The sequence below is a fragment of the Ranitomeya imitator genome, chromosome 7 (genome assembly GCF_032444005.1).
Source record: "Ranitomeya imitator isolate aRanImi1 chromosome 7, aRanImi1.pri, whole genome shotgun sequence".
Lineage (NCBI taxonomy): Eukaryota > Metazoa > Chordata > Amphibia > Anura > Dendrobatidae > Ranitomeya > Ranitomeya imitator.
The window spans coordinates 129,108,606-129,133,500 of NC_091288.1; the positions used below are offsets into that span (position 1 = coordinate 129,108,606).

The 24,895-nt window shown below is 44.3% G+C and overlaps 2 protein-coding genes and 1 long non-coding RNA gene across 3 annotated transcripts; 1 reads left to right on the top strand and 2 right to left on the bottom strand.

The window, feature by feature from the left end:
* The first annotated feature begins 7,882 nt into the window (after window positions 1-7,882).
* Window positions 7,883-12,239, top strand: LOC138644889 (uncharacterized). Its single transcript, XM_069733800.1, has 2 exons — window positions 7,883-8,368; window positions 10,828-12,239. The coding sequence occupies exon 2, from the start codon at window positions 10,834-10,836 to the stop codon at window positions 12,091-12,093; it is 1,260 nt and encodes a 419-aa protein (XP_069589901.1). The 5' UTR covers window positions 7,883-8,368; window positions 10,828-10,833; the 3' UTR covers window positions 12,094-12,239.
* On the bottom strand, window positions 8,364-9,835 carry LOC138644890 (uncharacterized). The gene is made up of 3 exons (XR_011314679.1): window positions 9,580-9,835; window positions 9,255-9,498; window positions 8,364-8,862 (listed from the first exon to the last, which is right to left on the bottom strand). It is a non-coding gene; the product is annotated as an uncharacterized lncRNA (long non-coding RNA).
* A 1,078-nt stretch (window positions 12,240-13,317) lies between the features above and the next one.
* LOC138644891 (uncharacterized) lies at window positions 13,318-16,115 on the bottom strand. Its single transcript, XM_069733801.1, has 2 exons — window positions 14,337-16,115; window positions 13,318-13,977 (listed from the first exon to the last, which is right to left on the bottom strand). Exons 1-2 carry the CDS (start codon window positions 14,745-14,747, stop codon window positions 13,447-13,449), a joined length of 942 nt encoding a protein of 313 aa, XP_069589902.1. The 5' UTR covers window positions 14,748-16,115; the 3' UTR covers window positions 13,318-13,446.
* Between the last annotated feature and the right edge of the window lie 8,780 nt (window positions 16,116-24,895).

The following is a 24,895-nucleotide window of genomic DNA, read 5'->3' on the forward strand; positions in this document are numbered from 1 at the left end:
ATAGCCCCCAACCTGGATCTGCCCCATCCACCTCCCCCCACAGCTCCTACCCAACATCCCCTCAGTCCCTATCCCTATTGCCTCTATACACTTGCTTTGGCAAAACTGATGTGTATTTGGTCCTGCCAATAAAGCTTCTTTGTGTATGGTATAGAGTGTAGGGTATAGAGTGTAGATTGTAGGGTATATAGTGTAGAGTGTAGGGTATAGAGTGTAGGGTAAAGAGTGTAGGGTATAGAGTGTATGGAATAGAGTGTAGAGTGTAGGGTATAGAGTGTAGGGTATAGAGCGTATGGTATAGAGTGTAGGGTATAGAGTGTAGGGTATAGAGTGTAGAGTGTAGGGTATAGAGTGTAGGGTATAGAGTGTAGGGTATAGATTGTAGGGTATAGAGTGTAGGGTATAGAGTGTATGGTATAGAGCGTAGAGTGTAGGGTATAGAGTGTAGGGTATAGAGTGTATGATAAAGAGTGTATGGTATAGAGTGTAGGGTATAGAGTGTAGAGTGTAGGGTATAGGGTGTATGGTATAGAGTGTAGGGTGTAAAGTGTATGGTATAGAGTGTAGGGTATATAGTGTAGAGTGTAGGGTATAGAGTGTAGGGTATAGAGTGTAGGGTATAGAGTGTAGATTGTAGGGTATATAGTGTAGAGTGTAGGGTATAGAGTGTAGGGTAAAGAGTGTAGGGTATAGAGTGTATGGAATAGAGTGTAGAGTGTAGGGTATAGAGTGTAGGGTATAGAGCGTATGGTATAGAGTGTAGGGTATAGTATGTAGGGTATAGAGTGTAGAGTGTAGGGTATAGAGTGTAGGGTATAGAGTGTAGGGTATAGATTGTAGGGTATAGAGTGTAGGGTATAGAGTGTATGGTATAGAGCGTAGAGTGTAGGGTATAGAGTGTAGGGTATAGAGTGTAGGGCATAGAGTGTATGGTATAGAGTGTAGGGTATAGAGTGTAGAGTGTAAGGTATAGAGTGTAGGGTATAGAGTGTAGGGTATAGAGTGTATGGTATAGAGTGTAGGGTATAGAGTGTAGAGTGTAGGGTATAGAGTGTAGGGTATAGAGTGTAAGGTATAGAGTGTAGGGTATAGATTGTAGGGTAAAGAGTGTAGAGTGTAGGGTATAGAGTGTAGGGTGTAGAGTGTATGGTGTAGAGTGTAGGGTATAGAGTGTATAATGTAGGGTATAGAGTGTAGGATATAGAGTGTTTGGTATAGAGTGTAGGGTAAAGAGTGTAGGGTATAGAGTGTAGGGTATAGAGTGTATGGTATAGAGTGTAGGGTGTAGAGTGTATGGTATTGAGTGTAGGGTATAGAGTGTAGCGTGTAGGGTATAGAGTGTAGGGTATAGAGTGTAGGGTATAGAGTGTAGGGTATAGAGTGTATGTTATAGAGTGTAGGGTATAGAGTGTAGGGTATATAGTGTAGAGTGTAGGGTATAGAGTGTAAGGTATAGAGTGTAGGGTGTAGAGTGTAGGGTATAGAGTGTAGGGTATAGAGTGTAGGGTATAGAGTGTATGGTATAGAGTGTATGGTATAGAGTGTATAGTATAGAGTGTAGGGTATAGAGTGTAGAGTGTATGGTATAGAGTTTAGGGTATAGAGTGTAGGGTATAGAGTGTAGGGTATAGAGTGAAGGGTATAGAGTGTAGAGTGTAGGGTATAGAGAGTAGGGTATAGAGTGTAGAGTATAGAGTGTAGGTATAGAGTGTAGGGTACAGAGTGTATGGTAAAGAGTGTAGGGTATAGAGTGTATGGTATAGAGTGTAGGGTATAGAGTGTAGAGTGTAGGGTATAGAGTGTAGGGTACAGAGTGTGGAGTGTAGGGTATAGAGTGTAGGGTGTAGAGTTTATGGTATAGAGTGTAGGGTATAGAGTGTAGAGTGTAGGGTATAGAGTGTAGGGTATAGAGTGTAGGGAATAGAGTGTAGAGTGTAGAGTGTAGGGTATAGAGTGCAGAGTGTAGGCTATAGAGTGTATGGTATTGAGTGTATGGTGTAGAGTGTAGGGTATAGAGTGTATAGTGTAGGGTATAGAGTGTAGGATGTAGAGTGTAGGGTATAGAGTGTAGGGTATAGAGTGTAGGGTATAGAGTGCAGAGTGTAGGGTATAGAGTGTATGGTATTGAGTGTAGGGTATAGAGTGTAGGGTATAGAGTGTATGGTATAGATTGTAGGGTATAGAGTGTAGAGTGTAGGGTATAGAGTGTATGATAAAGAGTGTATGGTATACAGTGTAGGGTATAGAGTGTAGAGTGTAGGGTATAGGGTGTATGGTATAGAGTGTAGGGTGTAAAGTGTATGGTATAGAGTGTAGGGTATAGAGTGTAGAGTGTAGGGTATATAGTGTAGAGTGTAGGGTATAGAGTGTAGGGTAAAGAGTGTAGGGTATAGAGTGTAGGGTATAGAGTGTAGATTGTAGTGTATATAGTGTAGAGTGTAGGGTATAGAGTGTAGGGTAAAGAGTGTAGGGTATAGAGTGTATGGAATAGAGTGTAGAGTGTAGGGTATAGAGTGTAGGGTATAGAGCGTATGGTATAGAGTGTAGGGTATAGAGTGTAGGGTATAGAGTGTAGGGTATAGAGTGTAGAGTGTAGGGTATAGAGTGTAGGGTATAGAGTGTAGGGTATAGAGTGTAGGGTATAGTGTAGGGTATAGAGTGTATGGTATAGAGTGTAGAGCGTAGGGTATAGAGTGTAAGGTATAGAGTGTAGGGTATAGAGTGTATGGTATAGATTGTAGGGTATAGAGTGTAGAGTGTAGGGTATAGAGTGTAGGGTATAGAGTGTATGGTGTAGAGTGTAGGGTATAGAGTGTATAGTGTAGGGTATAGAGTGTATGATAAAGAGTGTATGGTATACAGTGTAGGGTATAGAGTGTAGAGTGTAGGGTATAGGGTGTATGGTATAGAGTGTAGGGTGTAAAGTGTATGGTATAGAGTGTAGGGTATAGAGTGTAGAGTGTAGGGTATATAGTGTAGAGTGTAGGGTATAGAGTGTAGGGTAAAGAGTGTAGGGTATAGAGTGTAGGGTATAGAGTGTAGATTGTAGTGTATATAGTGTAGAGTGTAGGGTATAGAGTGTAGGGTAAAGAGTGTAGGGTATAGAGTGTATGGAATAGAGTGTAGAGTGTAGGGTATAGAGTGTAGGGTATAGAGCGTATGGTATAGAGTGTAGGGTATAGAGTGTAGGGTATAGAGTGTAGGGTATAGAGTGTAGAGTGTAGGGTATAGAGTGTAGGGTATAGAGTGTAGGGTATAGAGTGTAGGGTATAGTGTAGGGTATAGAGTGTATGGTATAGAGTGTAGAGCGTAGGGTATAGAGTGTAAGGTATAGAGTGTAGGGTATAGAGTGTATGGTATAGATTGTAGGGTATAGAGTGTAGAGTGTAGGGTATAGAGTGTAGGGTATAGAGTGTATGGTGTAGAGTGTAGGGTATAGAGTGTATAGTGTAGGGTATAGAGTGTATGATAAAGAGTGTATGGTATACAGTGTAGGGTATAGAGTGTAGAGTGTAGGGTATAGGGTGTATGGTATAGAGTGTAGGGTGTAAAGTGTATGGTATAGAGTGTAGGGTATAGAGTGTAGAGTGTAGGGTATATAGTGTAGAGTGTAGGGTATAGAGTGTAGGGTAAAGAGTGTAGGGTATAGAGTGTAGGGTATAGAGTGTAGATTGTAGTGTATATAGTGTAGAGTGTAGGGTATAGAGTGTAGGGTAAAGAGTGTAGGGTATAGAGTGTATGGAATAGAGTGTAGAGTGTAGGGTATAGAGTGTAGGGTATAGAGCGTATGGTATAGAGTGTAGGGTATAGAGTGTAGGGTATAGAGTGTAGGGTATAGAGTGTAGAGTGTAGGGTATAGAGTGTAGGGTATAGAGTGTAGGGTATAGATTGTAGGGTATAGTGTAGGGTATAGAGTGTATGGTATAGAGTGTAGAGTGTAGGGTATAGAGTGTAGGGTATAGAGTGTAGGGCATAGAGTGTATGGTATAGAGTGTAGAGTGTAAGGTATAGAGTGTAGGGTATAGAGTGTAGTGTATAGAGTGTATGGTATAGAGTGTAGGGTATAGAGTGTAGATTGTAGGGTATAGAGTGTAGGGTATAGAGTGTAAGGTATAGAGTGTAGGGTATAGATTGTAGGGTATAGAGTGTAGAGTGTAGGGTATAGAGTGTAGGGTGTAGAGTGTATGGTGTAGAGTGTAGGGTATAGAGTGTAGGATATAGAGTGTTTGGTATAGAGTGTAGGGTAAAGAGTGTAGGGTATAGAGTGTAGAGTGTAGGGTATAGAGTGTATGGTATAGAGTGTAGGGTGTAGAGTGTATGGTATTGAGTGTAGGGTATAGATTGTAGCGTGTAGGGTATAGAGTGTAGGGTATAGAGTGTAGGGTATAGAGTGTAGGGTATAGAGTGTATGTTATAGAGTGTAGGGTATAGAGTGTAGGGTATATAGTGTAGAGTGTAGGGTATAGAGTGTAAGGTATAGAGTGTAGGGTGTAGAGTGTACGGTATAGAGTGTAGGGTATAGAGTGTAGGGTATAGAGTGTAGGGTATAGAGTGTAGGGTATAGAGTGTATGGTATAGAGGGTAGGGTATAGAGTGTAGGGTATAGAGTGTAGAGTGTATGGTATAGAGTTTAGGGTATAGAGTGTAGGGTATAGAGTGTAGGGTATAGAGTGAAGGGTATAGAGTGTAGAGTGTAGGGTATAGAGAGTAGGGTATAGAGTGTAGAGTATAGAGTGTAGGTATAGAGTGTAGGGTACAGAGTGTATGGTAAAGAGTGTAGGGTATAGAGTGTATGGTATAGAGTGTAGGGTATAGAGTGTAGAGTGTAGGTTATAGAGTGTAGGGTATAGAGTGTAGAGTGTAGGGTATAGAGTGTAGGGTGTAGAGTGTATGGTATAGAGTGTAGGGTATAGAGTGTAGAGTGTAGGGTATAGAGTGTAGGGTATAGAGTGTAGGGTATAGAGTGTAGAGTGTAGGGTATAGAGTGTATGGTGTAGAGTGTAGGGTATAGAGTGTAGGGTATAGAGTGTAGGGTATAGAGTGTAGGGTATAGAGTGTAGGGTATAGAGTGTAGAGTGTAAGGTATAGAGTGTAGGGTGTAGAGTGCAGGGTATAGAGTGTAGGGTATAGAGTGTATGGTATAGAGTGTAGGGTATAGAGTGTAGGGTATAGAGTGTATGGTATAGAGTGTAGGCTATAGAGTGTAGGGTATAGAGTGTAGGGTATAGAGTGAAGGGTGTAGAGTGTAGGGTATAGAGTGTAGAGTATAGAGTGTAGGTATAGAGTGTAGGGTACAGAGTGTATGGTATAGAGTGTAGGGTATAGAGTGTATGGTATAGAGTGTAGGGTATAGAGTGTAGAGTGTAGGGTATAGAGTGTAGGGTATAGAGTGTAGAGTGTAGGGTATAGAGTGTAGGGTGTAGAGTGTAGGGTATAGAGTGTAGGGTATAGAGTGTAGAGTGTAGGGTATAGAGTGTAGGGTATAGAGTGTATGGTGTAGAGTGTAGGGTATAGAGTGTATAGTGTAGGGTATAGAGTGTAGGATATAGAGTGTAGGGTATAGAGTGTAGGGTATAGAGTGTAGGATATAGAGTGTAGGGTATAGAGTGTAGATTGTAGGGTATAGAGTGAATGGTATAGAGTGTAGGGTATAGAGTGTAGGGTATAGAGTGTAGACTGTAGGGTATAGAGTGTATGGTATAGAGTGTAGGGTGTAGAGTGTATGGTATTGAGTGTAGGGTATAGAGTGTAGGGTAGAGTGTAGGGTATAGAGTGTAGGGTATAGATTGTAGGGTATAGAGTGTAGAGTGTAGGGTATAGAGTGTAGGGTATAGAGTGTTTGGTGTAGAGTGTAGGGTATAGAGTGTATAGTGTAGGGTATAGAGTGTAGGATATAGAGTGTTTGGTATAGAGTGCAGGGTATAGAGTGTAGGGTATAGAGTGTATGGTATAGAGTGTAGGGTGTAGAGTGTATGGTATTGAGTGTAGGGTATAGAGTGTAGAGTGTAGGGTAACATAGTAACATAGTAACATAGTTAGTAAGGCCGAAAAAAGACATTTGTCCATCCAGTTCAGCCTATATTCCATCATAATAAATCCCCAGATCTACGTCCTTCTACAGAACCTAATAATTGTATGATACAATATTGTTCTGCTCCAGGAAGACATCCAGGCCTCTTTTGAACCCCTCGACTGAGTTCGCCATCACCACCTCCTCAGTCAAGCAATTCCAGATTCTCACTGCCCTAACAGTAAAGAATCCTCTTCTATGTTGGTGGAAAAACCTTCTCTCCTCCAGACGCAAAGAATGCCCCCTTGTGCCCGTCACCTTTCTTGGTATAAACAGATCCTCAGCGAGATATTTGTATTGTCCCCTTATATACTTATACATGGTTATTAGATCGCCCCTCAGTCGTCTTTTTTCTAGACTAAATAATCCTAATTTCGCTAATCTATCTGGGTATTGTAGTTCTCCCATCCCCTTTATTAATTTTGTTGCCCTCCTTTGTACTCTCTCTAGTTCCATTATATCCTTCCTGAGCACCGGTGCCCAAAACTGGACACAGTACTCCATGTGCGGTCTAACTAGGGATTTGTACAGAGGCAGTATAATGCTCTCATCATGTGTATCCAGACCTCTTTTAATGCACCCCATGATCCTGTTTGCCTTGGCAGCTGCTGCCTGGCACCGGCTGCTCCAGGTAAGTTTATCATTAACTAGGATCCCCAAATCCTTCTCCCTGTCAGATTTACCCAGTGGTTTCCCATTCAGTGTGTAATGGTGATATTGATTCCTTCTTCCCATGTGTGTAACCTTACATTTATCATTGTTAAACCTCATCTGCCACCTTTCAGCCCAAGTTTCCAACTTATCCAGATCCATCTGTAGCAGAATACTATCTTCTCTTGTATTAACTGCTTTACATAGTTTTGTATCATCTGCAAATATCGATATTTTACTGTGTAAACCTTCTACCAGATCATTAATGAATATGTTGAAGAGAACAGGTCCCAATACTGACCCCTGCGGTACCCCACTGGTCACAGCGACCCAGTTAGAGACTATACCATTTATAACCACCCTCTGCTTTCTATCACTAAGCCAGTTACTAACCCATTTACACACATTTTCCCCCAGACCAAGCATTCTCATTTTGTGTACCAACCTCTTGTGCGGCACGGTATCAAACGCTTTGGAAAAATCGAGATATACCACGTCCAATGACTCACCGTGGTCCAGCCTATAGCTTACCTCTTCATAAAAACTGATTAGATTGGTTTGACAGGAGCGATTTCTCATAAACCCATGCTGATATGGAGTTAAACAGTTATTCTCATTGAGATAATCCAGAATAACATCCTTCAGAAACCCTTCAAATATTTTACCAACAATAGAGGTTAGACTTACTGGCCTATAATTTCCAGGTTCACTTTTAGAGCCCTTTTTGAATATTGGCACCACATTTGCTATGTGCCAGTCCTGCGGAACAGACGCTGTCGCTATAGAGTCCCTAAAAATAAGAAATAATGGTTTATCTATTACATTACTTAGTTCTCTTAGTACTCGTGGGTGTATGCCATCCGGACCCGGAGATTTATCTATTTTAATCTTATTTAGCCGGTTTCGCACCTCTTCTTGGGTTAGATTGGTGACCCTTAATATAGGGTTTTCATAGTTTCTTGGGATTTCACCTAGCATTTCATTTTACACCGTGAATACCGTGGAGAAGAAGGTGTTTAATATGTTAGCTTTTTCCTCGTCATCCACAACCATTCTTTCCTCACTATTTTTTAAGGGGCCTACATTTTCAGTTTTTATTCTTTTACTATTGATATAATTGAAGAACAGTTTGGGATTAGTTTTACTCTCCTAAAGGTACCTTCACACTGAGCGACGCTGCAGCGATATGGACAACGATACGACCAAAAGGCGATCGCTGGAGCGTCGCTGTTTAGATCGCTGTAGAGACGTCAAACACACCAACGTTCGAACGATGCCGGAGCGATACAGTGACGTAACAGCGACTCACGGATCGTTGTCGCTGGTTGCTTGCTTCACGTCAAACAGCAGTGGTTACGATCCGATGAATTGGCAGCGTAGTCAGATAGGTGTCACCCAGGTGGGTGACACCCAGATAGGTGTCACCCAGGATGTGACGTCCCGGCGTCTCAGAATATAAACCGCGACTCTACAGCGATTGATTCACATTGTTCGAGAGCTGCGTATGCCTGTTTTTCCCTGCATTTCTAGCGTCTTGTCCGGAACGATCCTTCTCCAGCTACGATCCTCTTCTACCGTGAACGTTCTGTTCGGAACGCCGTACTCCACTGCCGGCGTCTTCATCGGTTCTTTTATTGCTCATCAACGGTATGTTCAATTTTTTTTTTTTTTTGTATAGTAATGGCTGTGTAGTACTGCTAGACGCAATGCTTATCTAAAGTATATGGTATAGTAATGTATAAAACATATCTGGCAGCTATCTTGTGCATCTGGTAAGCGGACACACAAGATGGAGGCACTTTCGGATGCAGTTTGCAAACTATTAGGCGCTGTGTAGCATTTTTTGCGCAAACTATATGGCGACGTTTCTTAGTGCACGGTGTGTTGCCGGTGGCTATAGACACAATAAACCAAACATAATTGTGTCAAATCAAACTTTTTTTATGTTGTTAACTGAAAAATAACAAGTAACAGAACAATATCCCAAACAATGAAAGAAAACAAAAAAAAAAATCAGAACCTCCCACGCCTCAAGAGGTGTCGCAGCGTGCGGCCATGTTGCTGTACTTGTTGCAGCATGAGCGCTGCTGTCCGCTCCAGGCGGTCTTGCTTGGCCAGCAGCTCTCTCACGGTGTCCGGTTCTGTGATAGAAGAGGTTGGAGAATGGACAGTGATTAAGCTGCAACGGTGGCATGTGTTTACATAACCAGCAATTTTACCGTACCGTCAAAAATAACGATTTTTGTAACGATATCTTTGATTTCTGTGAAGTTGCAACGATATTGTTAACGCAATCGTTCTGTGTGACAGCGACCCAGCGACCACACAGTGACTTACCAACGATCACGACCAGGTCGTATAGCTGGTAATGATCGTTAGTAATTCGTTTATTGTAAAATGGTACTTGTAACTACACACTCAATTTTCTACTGCCCCAGAGGGCTTTTTTTAGGTTCAATGTTTTAGGGTCCGTTTAGTCGTTGTCAAATGTGACATCCCACCGATAACCCCCTCCCACTTTCTCAATACTTACGGAAAAGGGACGCCTGTTGCTCATCCGCGGAGCTGCTGACCACCCATCCCCTGGCTCGGGCCACAGCTCCTGCTGCTGAAAGGAAGCAAATACATATCTGGTTAACAATTGAACTCACTGTGGTGAAGCGCTCGCTGGTTTTGTCACTTACGAATGCTTGTCGCTGGAGAAAATGACGCCGACCCGGGGGAGGAAGATGGGTGTTGAAAGGGCGGGGTTGTCGCCTGCGGTGGGGTTACTGCACCTGTAATGTACACAATATTTAACCTCCCTACTAATGGCCCGTATGGCGTCATTAAATTCTAAAAAAGGGTGGTTAACTTACGTGACGACACTGGCTGTGGGCTTCCGCTGCTAGCCGCTGTACTGCTGGCTGCAGTGGGTGCTGTCCTCTGCCGGCGGCGTCTCTCTACACCCCAAAAAAAGACACGCAAGGTTTAGACACCAGAAGTACAGAGCTGTCGACTTAAATAAAAAATTAAGTAGGCGCCATCGCAATTGCCAGACATGAGGGGTAACTTACGTGACGGCCCTGGCTGTGGGCGTACGCTGCTGGCCGCTGTAGTCCTCTGCTGGCGTTGTCTCTCTATACACAAAAAATAAAGAAACACAATGTTTACACACCAAAGTACAGAGCTTCCGACACCCCCACAAATAACAAACCTAGGCCAGTGGCAGAAAGGAATAAAATTTAAATTTAACTCCCCAAATCGAGGTACATATATAGAAGGTGGGAAGCGCCACACGGCAGTGCGAGTGTCCCTATTCCCCCCTCCCGATACTGTGTGTCTCCCAATTACACTATACTGTTACTTGCCTTGCCTGGTCTCTGCCCGCAACGTTGCCAGATAAAGTGGCTGTTTGTACCGGAGGTCGGCCCACTTTTTGCGTAGCTGCAGCGCACTGCGCCGGATGCCGAACCTCCGCTCCATCTTCTGGGCAATGTGGCGCAACACCTCATTCTTATGTAGATTTGGGTGTGCTGGGCGACTCTCCCGGCCCTCATAGTCCATGGCATCCATTTTTTTTACAAAAAAGCGGACCTCTGTCTGCCCCAAAGGAGGACATCGCTGTCTCGCCGCCATTTTAGCAAGAGAGACGCTGTATGGCACCACCCAGCCACGCCCAGAGGAGGTCCTTGATTCTACCGTTCTGGCGCGCAATTCGCAACGCTATAGCGTCTCCATTTATGCACATCGTCGCGGGTGTGACGTCGGCTCCAGAAGTCACTATTTGGCGTTCCCGTTATAAATCAGCAGCGCTCATCGTCCTGTTTGTTTCAGTGGATGGTACATTTAATGGAGGGTATCTATGTGGTATGGCTGTTGTGTTAACGTCGCTTACAATTAGCCATGTATATCTCTGTGTATGTATATATGTATGTGTGTGTATGTATGTGTATATATATATATATATATATATATATATAGTACCTTACATCCTATGTTAACATTTTTGTCAAATGGTGCAGCATCGGTGACGCAACGGAGAATGCATTACAGTATTGGATGTCTTGTGTAAGTTTTGAAAATGATATGTAGTAATTTTTTTTTTTTCTTTTTTCCTTTCTCAGGTTGCCATGTCTCATTCGGATGTACCTGTGATTGTTGCGGCCGCGTTATTGGTAGAAGCTCACAACCAGCTGGAGGTTCAAGCGCGAAACAATCGTGTAAAGCGTCAGCGCCGCATGTGGACCAAACAGTGGCTGCAGAAGAGGAATCAATTGTCCCATATGGGCCTTATAAGGGAACTGCAGGATAACAACCCGCATGATTTTCGTAACTACCTGAGAATGTCGGAGGACTCATTTAATGTCCTACTTGCAGCTGTAGAACCTTATATCAGGCGGCAAAATACACAGATGAGAGCAGCTGTCCCTGTGGATGAGAGGCTGGCTGTCACGCTGCGTTTCCTGGCGACTGGCAGGTCTATGCAAGACTTGCATTACAGCGCAGCTATATCCCGATCCCTACTCAGCGTCATCATCCCAGAGACATGCAAAGCTATTGTCTCAGTTTTACACCGCAGTTACATGCCTTTCCCACAGACCCCGGATGACTGGAAAGAGATTTCTAGGGGATTTGAGGAGCAATGGCAGTTCCCGAATTGCGGTGGGGCCTTGGATGGCAAACATGTACGCATCACCCAACCACCACACTCTGGCTCCTTTTATTATAACTATAAGGGATATTTCAGCATAATTCTCATGGCCCTCGTAAATGCTAACTATGATTTCATAAGTGTGTCTGTTGGGATTAACGGGAGAGTATCCGATGGAGGAGTTTTGGAGCACACAGATTTTGGGGAACGCTTGAAAAATAATAAACTTGCCTTGCCGCCCAACAGTGACACAACAGAAAACATGAACTTTGTCTTTGTCGGAGATGAGGCTTTCCCACTGCATCCGAACCTTTTGAAGCCCTTCTCCCAGAAGACTCTGACACCGGAACGACGAATCTTTAATTACAGACTTTCAAGAGCTAGACGTGTTGTTGAAAATGCATTCGGAATTATGGCAAACCGATTTCGGGTTTTCCACACAGCACTAAACATGAAACTAACGTCTATTGACTCTGTGGTGCTTGCTTGTTGTGTCCTCCACAACTTTCTACGTCGCCGTGATGCCACTGCATACAGCCCTACACAGTATGTAGACTCTGTGGACCAGGGTAACGGAGATGTAACCCAGGGCGAATGGCGTCTAGACGCGCACAGGGTTTGTGGTTTGGAAAGTCTGGGTTCTGGAAGGTACTGTGATGATGCAACTAGTAGCAGGGACAAATACTCTGACTTTTTCAATGGGCCAGGGGCTGTCCCATGGCAGTATCAACAGCTGTAACGTAACTGTTGGCATAACTTATACCATGTATTATGGATGATATTGTTGGGGGGTTCAAGTGCTCTTGTGTAAAAGTGCTCATTTTTAACAATTTTTGGATGACCCATGATACTCCTTTTTCTGTAATAAATGTGAACATAACGATATATCTATTTGTTATTTCTTATTATTTTACATACATACCAATACATACCAATAAACATATATATCTATGAACATACTCTACTTCTGTATCAATCATATGAAACCTGTGAGTCTGCAGCATCCTATGCACTAGTGATTTCCTGATGTGTGTGTGTATATATATTAGTAGATGTTCACCATATTGTAAAGGTACCTTCACACTCATCGACTCTGCAGCGATACCGACAATGATGTTGATCGCTGTTTGGTCGCTGGAGAGCTGTCACACAGACAGCTCTCCAGCGAGCACCGATCCAGAAGTCCACGGGTAACCAGGGTAAACATCGGGTTACTAAGTGCAGGGCCGCGATTATTAACCCGATGTTTACCCTGGTTAGCGTTGTAAATGTTAAAAAAAAATTACAATACATACTTACATTCACGCTGTATAGTCATGTCCCTCGCCTTCAGCTTCCAGCACTGACTCAGCGCCGGGCGTAAAGTACAACGGTGATGTCAACGCTGTGCTTTACTACCGGACGGCGCTCACCAGTCAGTGCGGGAAGCCGAAGGCGAGGGACTTGACCATACAGCGGGAATGTATGTACTGTTTGTTTTTTTAACATTGACAACGGTAACCATGGTAAACATCACGTTACTAAGAGTGGCCCTGCACTTATTAACCCAATGTTTCCCTTGTTTCTTGTGACGACATCGCTGAATCGGCGTTACACATGCTGTGTGTAACGCCGATTCAGCGATGTCAGCGGGAGATTCAGCAACCACAAAAAGTGCTGTACTTTCCCCAGCGACCAATGATGTCCCAGCATACATTACCGTCACACAACAATTTAGTTAACGATATCGTTGCTACGTCACAAAAAGCAACGATATCGTTAACAATATAGTTATGTGTGACGGTTATGTATTGGGTATTCTAGCATTTGCATGTCCCCGTCGCATATTGCCCAGCAACGTAGTATATTGACCAGCGGCGTCATTTATTGCCAAGCCAAAGAGACACGTAGTACATACACAAATTTAAGAAACCAAAAATTTTATTATTTGTATTAAAAAATTTTATTATTTGTTATTACAATACTTTTTTAATGTTGATGAGGCATAGGGGATTAATGACCGTGTGCCAGGAGGATGCCTGCAGGGGAGAAGGCATAGGGGATTACTTGTGGAGCATCTAAAACACAAGTCTCATTTATTTCAACTACAACACTACAAATTTTGGTAGTAAGTGTCCATCTCACTGTAGTGGTGCGTGGCTATAGGAGGTCCTTGTGATAAGTCACCAAAAGAAGGGGGTGCAGGTGGTGTCCGGAACTGAGAATTATGTGGCCCAGGTCTGCGGACAGGAGTGCTGTGCATGGGCTCCTGTTGGTGTCCCCAATAAAAATGGGCACTGGGCTGACGGACGTCAATGCTCAATGTTGATGTGTCGCATAGTTTTCCTGCGGCTGCCGCGTTCATAACGTCAAACATTATTCTCTCCGCGTGAGATCTTTGGGTATCATCCAGTCTGTTTAAACGTTCCTCAACCAAGGATGCGAATGGGGAGAGTTTGGTTGTGACGTGCTTGGACAAGATGCTGTTGGCCACTGCCAGGAGATCCACAGGTGTGGCTGCTGTTGATTTTCTTTTTCTAGATGGGCGCAGTGGACATGTCTGCTCCTCGACAGACGGGCTACTGGAGGACTGAGGGGACTGGACATTGTTCGCTTCCGTTGTTTCCCGCTGTTGCAGAGGCACCTGCAATTACATGAAAAAGAAAAATTTAAAATAAATAACATACAAACGACTCTGCCACACAGCCCTAGAGAGCCCACACCTCCCCAAACACCTCTATGCCCATTGGAACCTATGAGGAACAGTTACCTGGGTTAAAAAACAAAGGGGTTAAAGAGCTGTGCTGAACTACATTGGCCGGCAATACTGTACGAATGTGCGGAAGACACAATATGTTAATTACGGACACAGGAAGTGGCAGCTGTTATCATCAGGGGGATTAAACATGAACAACGTGACTCACTATTACTGGAAGCCATGCAGTCTCATAAACATACAAGACACACGGCATGCTACAAGAAGGGAAGCTTGGGGCTACTTACATGGTCGTCAGGAGACTCAGGCAGGATATCTTCGGGCGATGGCTCACAAAGGCTAGTCACAGTCTTGCACGGGCGAGGGATTTCTTGGTCTCTAGTGAATGCCATCAGGTCGTAATACCACAGCCTGGGCACATAGACTTCCTCAGTTCCGGCCCCAGACTTCTTCGAATTTTCCACTTTGTTGACCTCTTTTTTGAAAACTGTGCGGAGAGCCTGGATCTTTTTCCTCACAATGTTTTCATCCACGGTCTCTGTGGGATGATACTCCCTGTAGACGGCCACCAGCTTCTCATACGCTTCTCTCTTCATGAAACGGTTGCTATAATCCTTAGATTTTATCTTCCACAAACAGGGCAGGGAGCGGTACATCTCTATGAGTGCCCGAACACATTCCTGCTCATTTGTAGACATCTTTAAAAAATAAAAAAATAAAAGTTAAGAAACAGCAAAAATTAAAAGTTTGATGAGCCGTATGCCGTTCCTATTGTTATCAGTCATTTTTTGTATGGGATGGTCCGTGGGACTATTTCCACCATTTAGGGGATGGGATGGGGGCCGTTTGTGTGTTTCCTCATAGCCACCATTTGGGGATGGGATGAGGGCTATTTTTATCCATTTTGAGCGTTGAAAAATTTGTAAATTCTATTGGTTGCTATTTTGTCAATGGCCAATTTCATGTTGGTGAAACACACCATACTACAAAATCGTTTGCATTACCACTTAAAAGGGAAATACTACGACGCTAAAGCGTCTTTGGTTATAAACGTGAAAGCTCTAAAAAAATCACTGCTGAGATGTAGTATACATCTATTTCTATACACATAAATTAGTATTGCTGCATGGCAAATGAATACAGCACAAGGATATACTCACCGTAGATGTACTAATTGAGAACGCTGCAGAGTTGAAGATCTACAAACAGGTCGCTCAAAAGTTACAGCCAAGACGCCCACGAGTTGATGGAGAAGGAACACGATGGATTTCGAACCAAGACGCACACGAGATGCTCGTGGATGGCAGAGTACGCACAAGTGATTGAAAAGTTGTAAAGTCGCGGTTTATATTTCGGAACGCAGGTACACATGACCCCGATGTGACCTATCAGCGTTCTCAGTGAGACGTAACAACAAAGCCATTTGAAATATATAACGTTATGGCGTCACCTTTTGTAATGTAATAATGTGATTTAAAGGGGTCTTCTTTTGTAATAGTGATGCATTGTAAATACGCCCTTACGTAAAGTTCACACCTACCTCCTAGGCTGTCGTGACAGTTGGCGTCACCTTTTGTAATGTAATGTAAAGGGGTGCCTTTTTCAATGTAATAATGTGATGTAGGCATCACCTTTTGTCTTTGGAATGCATTTGGGAGTATGGTGATAATTACATTACTATAATAATGTTCACACCATCTCCCAGGCCATTATGACAGATGGCGTCTCCTTTTGTAATTTGTAATATATTGGGATCTTCGAAATAATTGCGTATCTATCTACGAGCGACATTGCTAAATTTAAAGGCGTCTCCTTTTGTAATGCATAACGCCTACCTGGCCACAACAAGACGCTGCGACGGCCCCTTTCATCGTTGCTGACGTCGTTGCTTTTAATGTCAAACACAACGATTCAGGCTGATCTAACGACCAAATAAAGTTCTGAACTTTCGGCAACGACTAGCGATGTCACAGCGGGATCCGGATCGCTGCTGCGTGTCAAACACAACGATATCGTTATCCTGGACGCTGCAACGTCATAGATCGTTGTCGTTCTCGTTGCAATATTGCTCAGTGTGAAGGCACCTTTAGCAATGTGCTTCTCTGTTTCCTTTTTGGCAGCTTTAATTAGTTTTTTAGATAAAGTATTTTTCTCCCTATAGTTTTTTAGAGCTTCAATGGTGCCATCCTGCTTTAGTAGTGCAAATGCTTTCTTTTTACTGTTAATTGCCTGTCTTACTTCTTTGTTTAGCCACATTGGGTTTTTCCTATTTCTAGTCCTTTTATTCCCACAAGGTATAAACCGCTTACAGTGCCTATTTAGGATGTTCTTAAACATTTCCCATTTATTATCTGTATTCTTATTTCTGAGGATATTGTCCCAGTCTACCAGATTAAGGGCATCTCTAAGCTGGTCAAACTTTGCCTTCCTAAAGTTCAGTGTTTTTGTGACTCCCTGACAAGTCCCCCTAGTGAAAGACAGGTGAAACTGCACAATACTGTGGTCGCTATTTCCTAGATGCCCAACCACCTGCAGATTTGTTATTCTGTCAGGTCTATTAGATAGTATTAGGTCTAAAAGTGCTGCTCCTCTGGTTGGATTCTGCACCAATTGTGAAAGATATTTTTTCTTGGTTATTAGCAGAAACCTGTTGCCTTTCTGGGTTTCACAGGTTTCTGTTTCCCAGTTAATATCTGGGTAGTTAAAGTCCCCCATAACCAGGACCTCATTATGGGTTGCAGCTTCATCTATCTGCTTTAGAAGTAGACTTTCCATGGTTTCTGTTATATTTGGGGGTTTGTAACAGACCCCAATGAGAATTTTGTTACCATTTTTCCCTCCATGAATTTCGACCCATATGGACTCGACATCCTCATTTCCTTCGCTAATATCCTCCCTTAAAGTGGACTTTAGACAAGACTTTACATAGAGACAAACCCCTCCTCCTCTCCGATTTTTACGATCCTTTCTAAACAGACTGTAACCCTGTAAGTTAACTGCCCAGTTATAGCTTTCATCTAACCATGTCTCTGTTATTCCCACTATGTCAAAGTTACTTGTAGATATTTCTGCTTCTAGTTCTTCCATCTTGTTTGTCAGGCTTCTGGCGTTTGCGAGCATGCAGTTTAGAGGATTTTGTTTTGTTCCAATCTCCTCGCTGTGGATTGTTTTAGAAATGTTCTTACCTCCCATCTGAGTATGTTTTCCTGGGTCTTCTTTGTTCAAGTCTAATGTTTTTCTTCCCGTCCCCTCTTCTTCTAGTTTAACGCCCTCCTGATGAGTGTAGCGAGTCTTCTGGCGAATGTGTGTTTCCCAGGTTTGTTGAGGTGTAGTCCGTCTCTGGCGAGGAGTCCATCGTACAAGTAATTCACACCGTGGTCCAGGAATCCGAATCCTTGTTGTCTGCACCATCGTCTTAGCCAGTTGTTCGCATCAAGGATCCTGTTCCATCTCCTGGTGCCATGCCCGTCTACTGGAAGGATAGAAGAAAAAACTACCTGTGCATCCAGTTCCTTTACTTTCTACCCCAACTCTTCAAAGTCTTTGCAGATTGTCGGTAGGTCCTTCCTTGCCGTGTCATTGGTGCCAACATGTATCAGAAGAAATGGGTGGACGTCCTTGGAGCTGAAGAGCAATGGTATCCTATCGGTCACATCCTTGATCATCGCACCTGGAAGGCAGCATACTTCTCTTGCGGTTATGTCCGGTCTGCAGATGGCTGCTTCTGTGCCTCTCAGTAGTGAGTCTCCCACCACCACCACTCTTCGTTGCTTCTTGGCTGTACTTTTTGCTGTCACTTGTTGCTGTGTGCCCTTTTCTTTTTTGCTTGCTGGTATTGCTTCATCCTTAGGTGTGCCATCTTCATCCTCTACAAAGATTTGATATCGGTTCACATTCCAAAAATTCCTGTGAAGCACCAGAAGGGTTAATACACTTCTTAAATATGGTTTTGAGCACCATGAGGGGTGCAGTTTTTAGAATGGTGTAACACTTGGGTATTTTCTATCATATAGACCCCTCAAAATGACTTCAAATGAGACGTGGTCCCTAAAAAAAAATGGTGTTGTAAAAATGAGAAATTGCTGGTCAACTTTTAACCCTTATAACTCCCTAACAAAAAAAAATTTTGGTTCCAAAATTGTGCTGATGTAAAGTAGACATGTGAGAAATGTTACTTATTAAGTATTTTGTGTGACATATCTCTGTGATTTAATTGCATAAAAATTCAAAGTTGGAAAATTGCGAAATTTTCATAATTTTCGCCAAATTTCCATTTTTTTCACAAATAAACGCAGGTACTATCAAAGAATTTTTACCACTATCATGAAGAACAATATGTCACGAGAAAACAATGTCAGAATCACTGGGATCCGTTGAAGCGTTCCAGAGTTAAAACCTCATAAAGGGACAGTGGTCAGAATTGTAAAAATTGGCCCGGTCATTAACGTGCAAACCACCCTTGGGGGTAAAGGGGTTAAATGCCGATTTACTTCTGCCCCTGTGTTGCGTCAGTCGGATGTTTCTCTTCCATTTCAGGTTGAGGTTGACGCGTCTGAGATTGGGGCAGGGGCCGTTTTGTCTCAGAGGAATTCTGATGGTTCCTTGATGAAACCGTGTGCCTTCTTTTCTTGAAAGTTTTCGCCTGCGGAACGCAATTATGATGTCGGCAATCGGGAGTTGTTGGCTATGAAGTGGGCATTTTAGGAGTGGCGACTTTGGCTTGAGGGGGCCGAGCACCGTATTGTGGTCTTGACCGATCATAAGAATCTGATTTACCTCGAGTCTGCCAAATGGCTGAATCCTAGACAGGCTCGATGGTTCCTGTTTTTCTCCCGTTTTGATTTTGTGGTCTCGTATCTTCCGGGCTCTAAGAATGTTAAGGCTGATGCTCTCTCTAGGAGTTTTTTGCCTGATTCTCCTGGGGTCCGTGAGCCGGTCAGCATTCTGAAGGAAGGGGTGGTTCTTTCTGCCATCTCCCCTGATTTGCAATGGGTTCTTCAGGAATTTCAGGCTGATAAACCTGACCGCTGTCCAGTGGGGAAACTGTTTGTTCCTGATAGATGAACTAGTAAAGTGATTTCTGAGGTTCATTGTTCTGTGTTGGCTGGCCATCCTGGGATTTTTGGTACCAGAGATTTGGTTGGTAGGTCCTTTTGGTGGCCTTCTTTGTCACGGGATGTGCGTTCTTTTGTGCAGTCCTGTGGGACTTGTGCGTGGGCCAAGCCTTGCTGTTCCCGTGCTAGTGGGTTGCTTCTGCCTTTGCCGGTCCCTGAGAGGCCTTGGACGCATATTTCTATGGATTTTATTTCGGATCTTCCGATTTCCCAGAGGATGTCAGTTATCTGGGTGGTTTGTGACCGGTTTTCTAAGATGGTTCATTTGGTACCTTTGCCTAAATTGCCTTCATCTTCTGATTTGGTTCCGTTGTTTTTTCAGCATGTGGTTCGTTTGCATGGCATTCCGAGAATATTGTGTCCGATAGAGGTTCCCAGTTTGTTTCTAGGTTTTGGCGGGCCTTTTGTGCTAGGCTGGGCATTGATTTGTCTTTTTCGTCCGCATTTCATCCTCAGACAAATGGCCAAACCGAGCGAATTAATCAGACTTTAGAAAAATATTTGAGATGCTTTGTGTCTGCTGATCAGGATGATTGGGTGGCTTTCTTGCCATTGGCCGAGTTTGCCCTTAATAATCGGGCTAGTTCTGCTACCTTGGTTTCACCTTTTTTTTGTAAATTTAGTTTTCATCCTCGTTTTTCTTCAGGACAGGTTGAGCCTTCTGATTGTCCTGGTGTGGATTCTGTGGTTGACAGGTTGCAGCAGATTTGGGCTCATGTGGTGGACAATTTGATGTTGTCTCAGGAGGAGGCTCAGCGTTTTGCTAACCATCGTCGGTGTGTTGGTTCCCGGCTTCGGGTTGGAGATTTGGTCTGGTTGTCTTCCCATCATGTTCCTATGAAGGCTTCTTCCCCTAAGTTCAAGCCTCGGTTTATTGGTCCTTATAGGATTTCTGAGATTATCATTCCAGTGTCTTTTCGTTTGGCCCTTCCAGCCTCTTTTTCCATCCATGTTTTCCATAGATCTTTGTTGTGGAAATATGTGGTGCCCGTTGCTCCCTCTGTTGATCCTCCTGCCCCGGTGTTGATTGATGGGGAGTTGGAGTATGTGGTTGAGAAGATTTTGGATTCTCGTTTCTCGAGGCGGAAGCTTCAGTATCTTGTCAAATGGAAGGGTTATGGCCAGGAGGATAATTCTTGGGTTGTTGCCTCCGATGTTCATGCTGACGATTTGGTTCGTGCCTTTCATTTGGCTCATCCTGATCGGCCTGGGGGCTCTGGTGAGGGTTCGGTGACCCCTCCTCAAGGGGGGGGTACTGTTGTGAATTCTGCTCTTGGGCTCCCTCCGGTGGTTATGAGTGGTAGTGCTGCTGCCTTTCGATCGCAGCATTTATCAGGTGTGTCCATTTTTTGCAATTTGGACTGGGCTATTTAACCTGGCTTGATTCTTTAGTCAGTGCCAGTTGTCCATTGTTTTTGGAGGATTCACATCCCTGCCTGGTCTATCCTGTTTTGCTGTTCATGTCTACAAAGATAAGTTCTGGCTTTGTTTTTGCAGTCCACATGCTGTGGGCTTAATAGTTCAGTGCATTTCCATGTTTTGTTTTGTCCAGCTCTGTCTGTGTAAGGATTCTTTCAGCCATGCTGGAATCTCTGGAGATGCAGATATACCCTCCATGTCTTTAGTCAGATGTGGAGTTTTTGTATTTTCTGTGGTGGATATTTTCTAGTGTTTTAATACTGAATGCATAGTACTCTGTTCTATTCTTTCTTTTTAGCTAGAACGGCCTCCTTTGCTAAATTCTGATTTCAGTCTGTGTATGTCATTTCCCTCTCCTCTCACAGTCAATATTTGTGGGGGGCTGTCTTTCCTTTGGGGATTTTCTCTGAGGCAAGATAGTTTTCCTGTTTCTATCTTTAGGGGTATTTAGTCCTCCGGCTGTGTCGAGGTGTCTAGGGAGTGTTAGGTACATCCCACGGCTACTTCTAGTTGCGGTGTTAAGTTCAGGGTCTGCATTCAGTACAGGTACCACCTTCTCCAGAGTACGTCTCATGCTGCTCCTAGGCCACCAGATCATAACATTCATCGCGCCCTCTGACCTGTGCGTCACAGCAGAGGACGCGGAAGACGGAGCAGCGCCTGGAACAAGGTAAGGTGAGTATCGCGCAGTGCCTCCCTTCCCATTATATTCACCTGCTCCTGGCGAGGTCCCTGCATCTCCGGTCTCCGGGCGCTGACAGCTTCTTCCAGCATTGAGCGGTCACCGTTACCACTCATTACAGTAATGAATATGCGTCTCCACCCCTATGGGAGTGGAGTCGGGTACATATTCATTACAATAATGATTGGTACCATGTGTGTTATGACCTGGTGGTTAGGACAATAATGGACCTGGTGGTTAAGAGCACACGGAAAGACCTGATAGTTACAATAATACAGGACCAGCTCTGGGACGTGGGAAGTCTGCTGACCGCAATCCCTAATCCTATCACACACACTAGAAATAGCCGTGGATTGCTCCTAACGCTCCCTATGCAACTCGTCACAGCCTAAGGAACTAGCTAGCCCTAAAGATAGGAAAATAAAGCCTACCTTGCCTCAGAGAAATTCCCCAAAGGAAAAGGCAGCTCCCCACATATAATGACTGTGAGTTAAGATGAAAATCACAAACACAGAGATGAAATAGATTTAGCAAAGAGAGGCCCGACTTACTGAACAGACAGAGGATAGGAAAGGAGACTTTGCGGTCAGCACAAAAACTACAAAAAAAAACCACGCAGAGGGCGCAAAAAGACCCTCCGCACCGACTCACGGTGCGGAGGCGCCCCTCTGCGTCCCAGAGCTTCCAGCAAGCAAGACAAAAATCAAAATAGCAAGCTTGACAGAAAAATAGCAAACAAGAGAAAAACAAGCAGGAACTAAGCTTCTGCTGGAGAAGACAGGTCACAAGAATGATCCAGGAGCGAACAGACCAATACTGGAACATTGACAGGTGGCATGGAGCAATGATCTAAGTGGAGTTAAATAGAGCAGCCAGCTAACGAATTAACCTCGTCACCTGTGGAAGGAAACTCAGAAGCCGCAGCCCCACTCACAACCACCAGAGGAAGCCCATGGACAGAACCAGCCGAAGTACCATTCATGACCACAGGAGGGAGCTGTTATGAAAGGTAATTCAGTACCACAATGGACATAGAGGTCAGCGCACATACAGTGACCTGGCAATAACCCAAAAAACAAGAACGAGCTCTGAGACGTGGGAACTCTGTTGACCGCAATCCCTAATCCTCTCCAACCACACTAAAGGCAGCCGTGGATTGCGCCTAACGCTCCCTATGCAACTCGGCACGGCCTGAGAAACTAGCTAGCCTGAAGATAGAAAATAAGCCTACCTTGCCTCAGAGAAATACCCCAAAGGAAAAGGCAGCCCCCACATATAATGACTGTGAGTTAAGATGAAAAGACAAACATAGAGATGAAATAGATTTAGCAAAGTGAGGCCCAACTTTCTGAACAGAGGGGGGATAGGAAAGGTAACTTTGCGGTCAACACAAAACCCTACAAAAACCACGCAAAGGGGGCAAAAAGACCCTCCGTACCGAACTAACGGCACTGAGGTACACCCTCTGCGTCCCAGAGCTTCCAGCAAGCAGGAAAAAACAAATTGACAAGCTGGACAGAAAAAAACAGCAAACAAATAGCAAAGAGGAACTTAGCTATGCAGAGCAGCAGGCCACAGGAACGATCCAGGAGGAAACAGGTCCAATACTAGAACATTGACTGGAGGCCAGGATCAAAGCACTAGGTGGAGTTAAATAGAGCAGCACCTAACGACTTCACCACATCACCTGAGGAAGGAAACTCAGAAGCCGCAGTACCACTTTCCTCCACCAACGGAAGCTCACAGAGAGAATCAGCCGAAGTACCACTTGTGACCACAGGAGGGAGCTCTGCCACAGAATTCACAACAGTACCCCCCCCTTGAGGAGGGGTCACCGAACCCTCAACAGAGCTCCCAGGACGACCAGGATGAGCCATATGAAAGGCACGAACAAGATCGGGAGCATGGACATCAGAGGCAAAGACCCAGGAATTATCTTCCTGAGCATAACCCTTCCACTTAACCAGATACTGGAGTTTCCGCCTCGAAACACGAGAATCCAAAATCTTCTCCACAATATACTCCAACTCCCCCTCCACCAAAACCGGGGCAGGAGGATCAACAGATGGAACCATAGGTGCCACATATCTCCGCAACAATGACCTATGGAATACGTTATGTATGGAAAAAGAATCTGGAAGGGTCAGACGAAAAGACACAGGATTAAGAACCTCAGAAATCCTATATGGACCAATAAAACGAGGTTTAAACTTAGGAGAGGAAACCTTCATAGGAATATGACGAGAAGATAACCAAACCAAGTCCCCAACCCGAAGTCGGGGACCCACACAGCGTCTGCGATTAGCGAAACGTTGAGCCTTCTCCTGGGACAAAGTCAAATTGTCCACTACATGAGTCCAAATCCGCTGCAACCTGTGCACCACAGTATCCACACCAGGACAGTCCGAAGACTCAACCTGCCCTGAAGAGAAACGAGGATGGAACCCAGAGTTGCAGAAAAACGGTGAAACCAAGGTAGCCGAGCTGGCCCGATTATTAAGGGCGAACTCAGCCAAAGGCAAAAAGGACACCCAGTCATCCTGATCAGCAGAAACAAAGCATCTCAGATATGTTTCCAAGGTCTGATTGGTTCGTTCGGTCTGGCCATTAGTCTGAGGATGGAAAGCTGAGGAAAAAGACAAGTCAATGCCCATCCTACCACAAAAGGCTCGCCAAAACCTCGAAACAAACTGGGAACCTCTGTCAGAAACGATATTCTCTGGAATGCCATGTAAACAAACCACATGCTGGAAAAACAATGGCACCAAATCATAAGAGGAAGGCAATTTAGACAAGGATACCAAATGGACCATCTTAGAGAAGCGATCACAGACCACCCAAATGACTTACATCTTTTGAGAGACGGGAAGATCTGAAATAAAATCCATAGAGATATGTGTCCAAGGCCTCTTCGGGACCGGCAAGGGCAAAAGCAACCCACTGGCACGAGAACAGCAGAGCTTAGCCCGAGCACAAATCCCACAGGACTGCACAAAAGTACGCACATCCCGCGACAGAGATGGCCACCAAAAGGATCTAGCCACTAACTCTCTGGTACCAAAGATTCCAGGATGACCAGCCAACACCGAACAATGAACCTCAGAGATAACTTTATTCGTCCACCTATCAGGGACAAACAGTTTCTCCGCTGGGCAACGATCAGGTTTATTAGCCTGAAATTTTTGCAGCACCCGCCGCAAATCAGGGGAGATGGCAGACACAATTACTCCCTCTTTGAGGATACCCGCCGGCTTAGATACACCCGGAGAGTCGGGCACAAAACTCCTAGACAGAGCATCCGCCTTCACATTTTTAGAGCCCGGAAGGTATGAAATCACAAAGTCAAAACGGGCAAAAAACAACGACCAACGAGCTTGTCTAGGATTCAACCGCTTGGCGGACTCGAGACAAGTCAAGTTCTTATGATCAGTCAAGACCACCACGCGATGCTTAGCTCCTTCAAGCCAATGACGCCACTCCTCGAATGCCCACTTCATGGCCAGCAACTCTCGATTGCCCACATCATAATTTCGCTCAGCAGGCGAAAACTTCCTGGAAAAGAAGGCGCATGGTTTCATCACCGAGCAATCAGAACTTCTCTGCGACAAAACAGCCCCTGCTCCAATCTCAG

Coding starts and splice junctions, on each gene's coding strand:
- LOC138644889 (XM_069733800.1), top strand. CDS start 10,834: ATGTCTCATTCGGATGTACCTGTGATTGTTGCGGCCGCGTTATTGGTA.
- LOC138644891 (XM_069733801.1), bottom strand. CDS start 14,747: ATGTCTACAAATGAGCAGGAATGTGTTCGGGCACTCATAGAGATGTAC. Junction 13,978..14,336: donor CTGAGTCTCCTGACGACCAT/GTAAGTAGCCCC, acceptor ATGTAATTGCAG/GTGCCTCTGCAACAGCGGGA.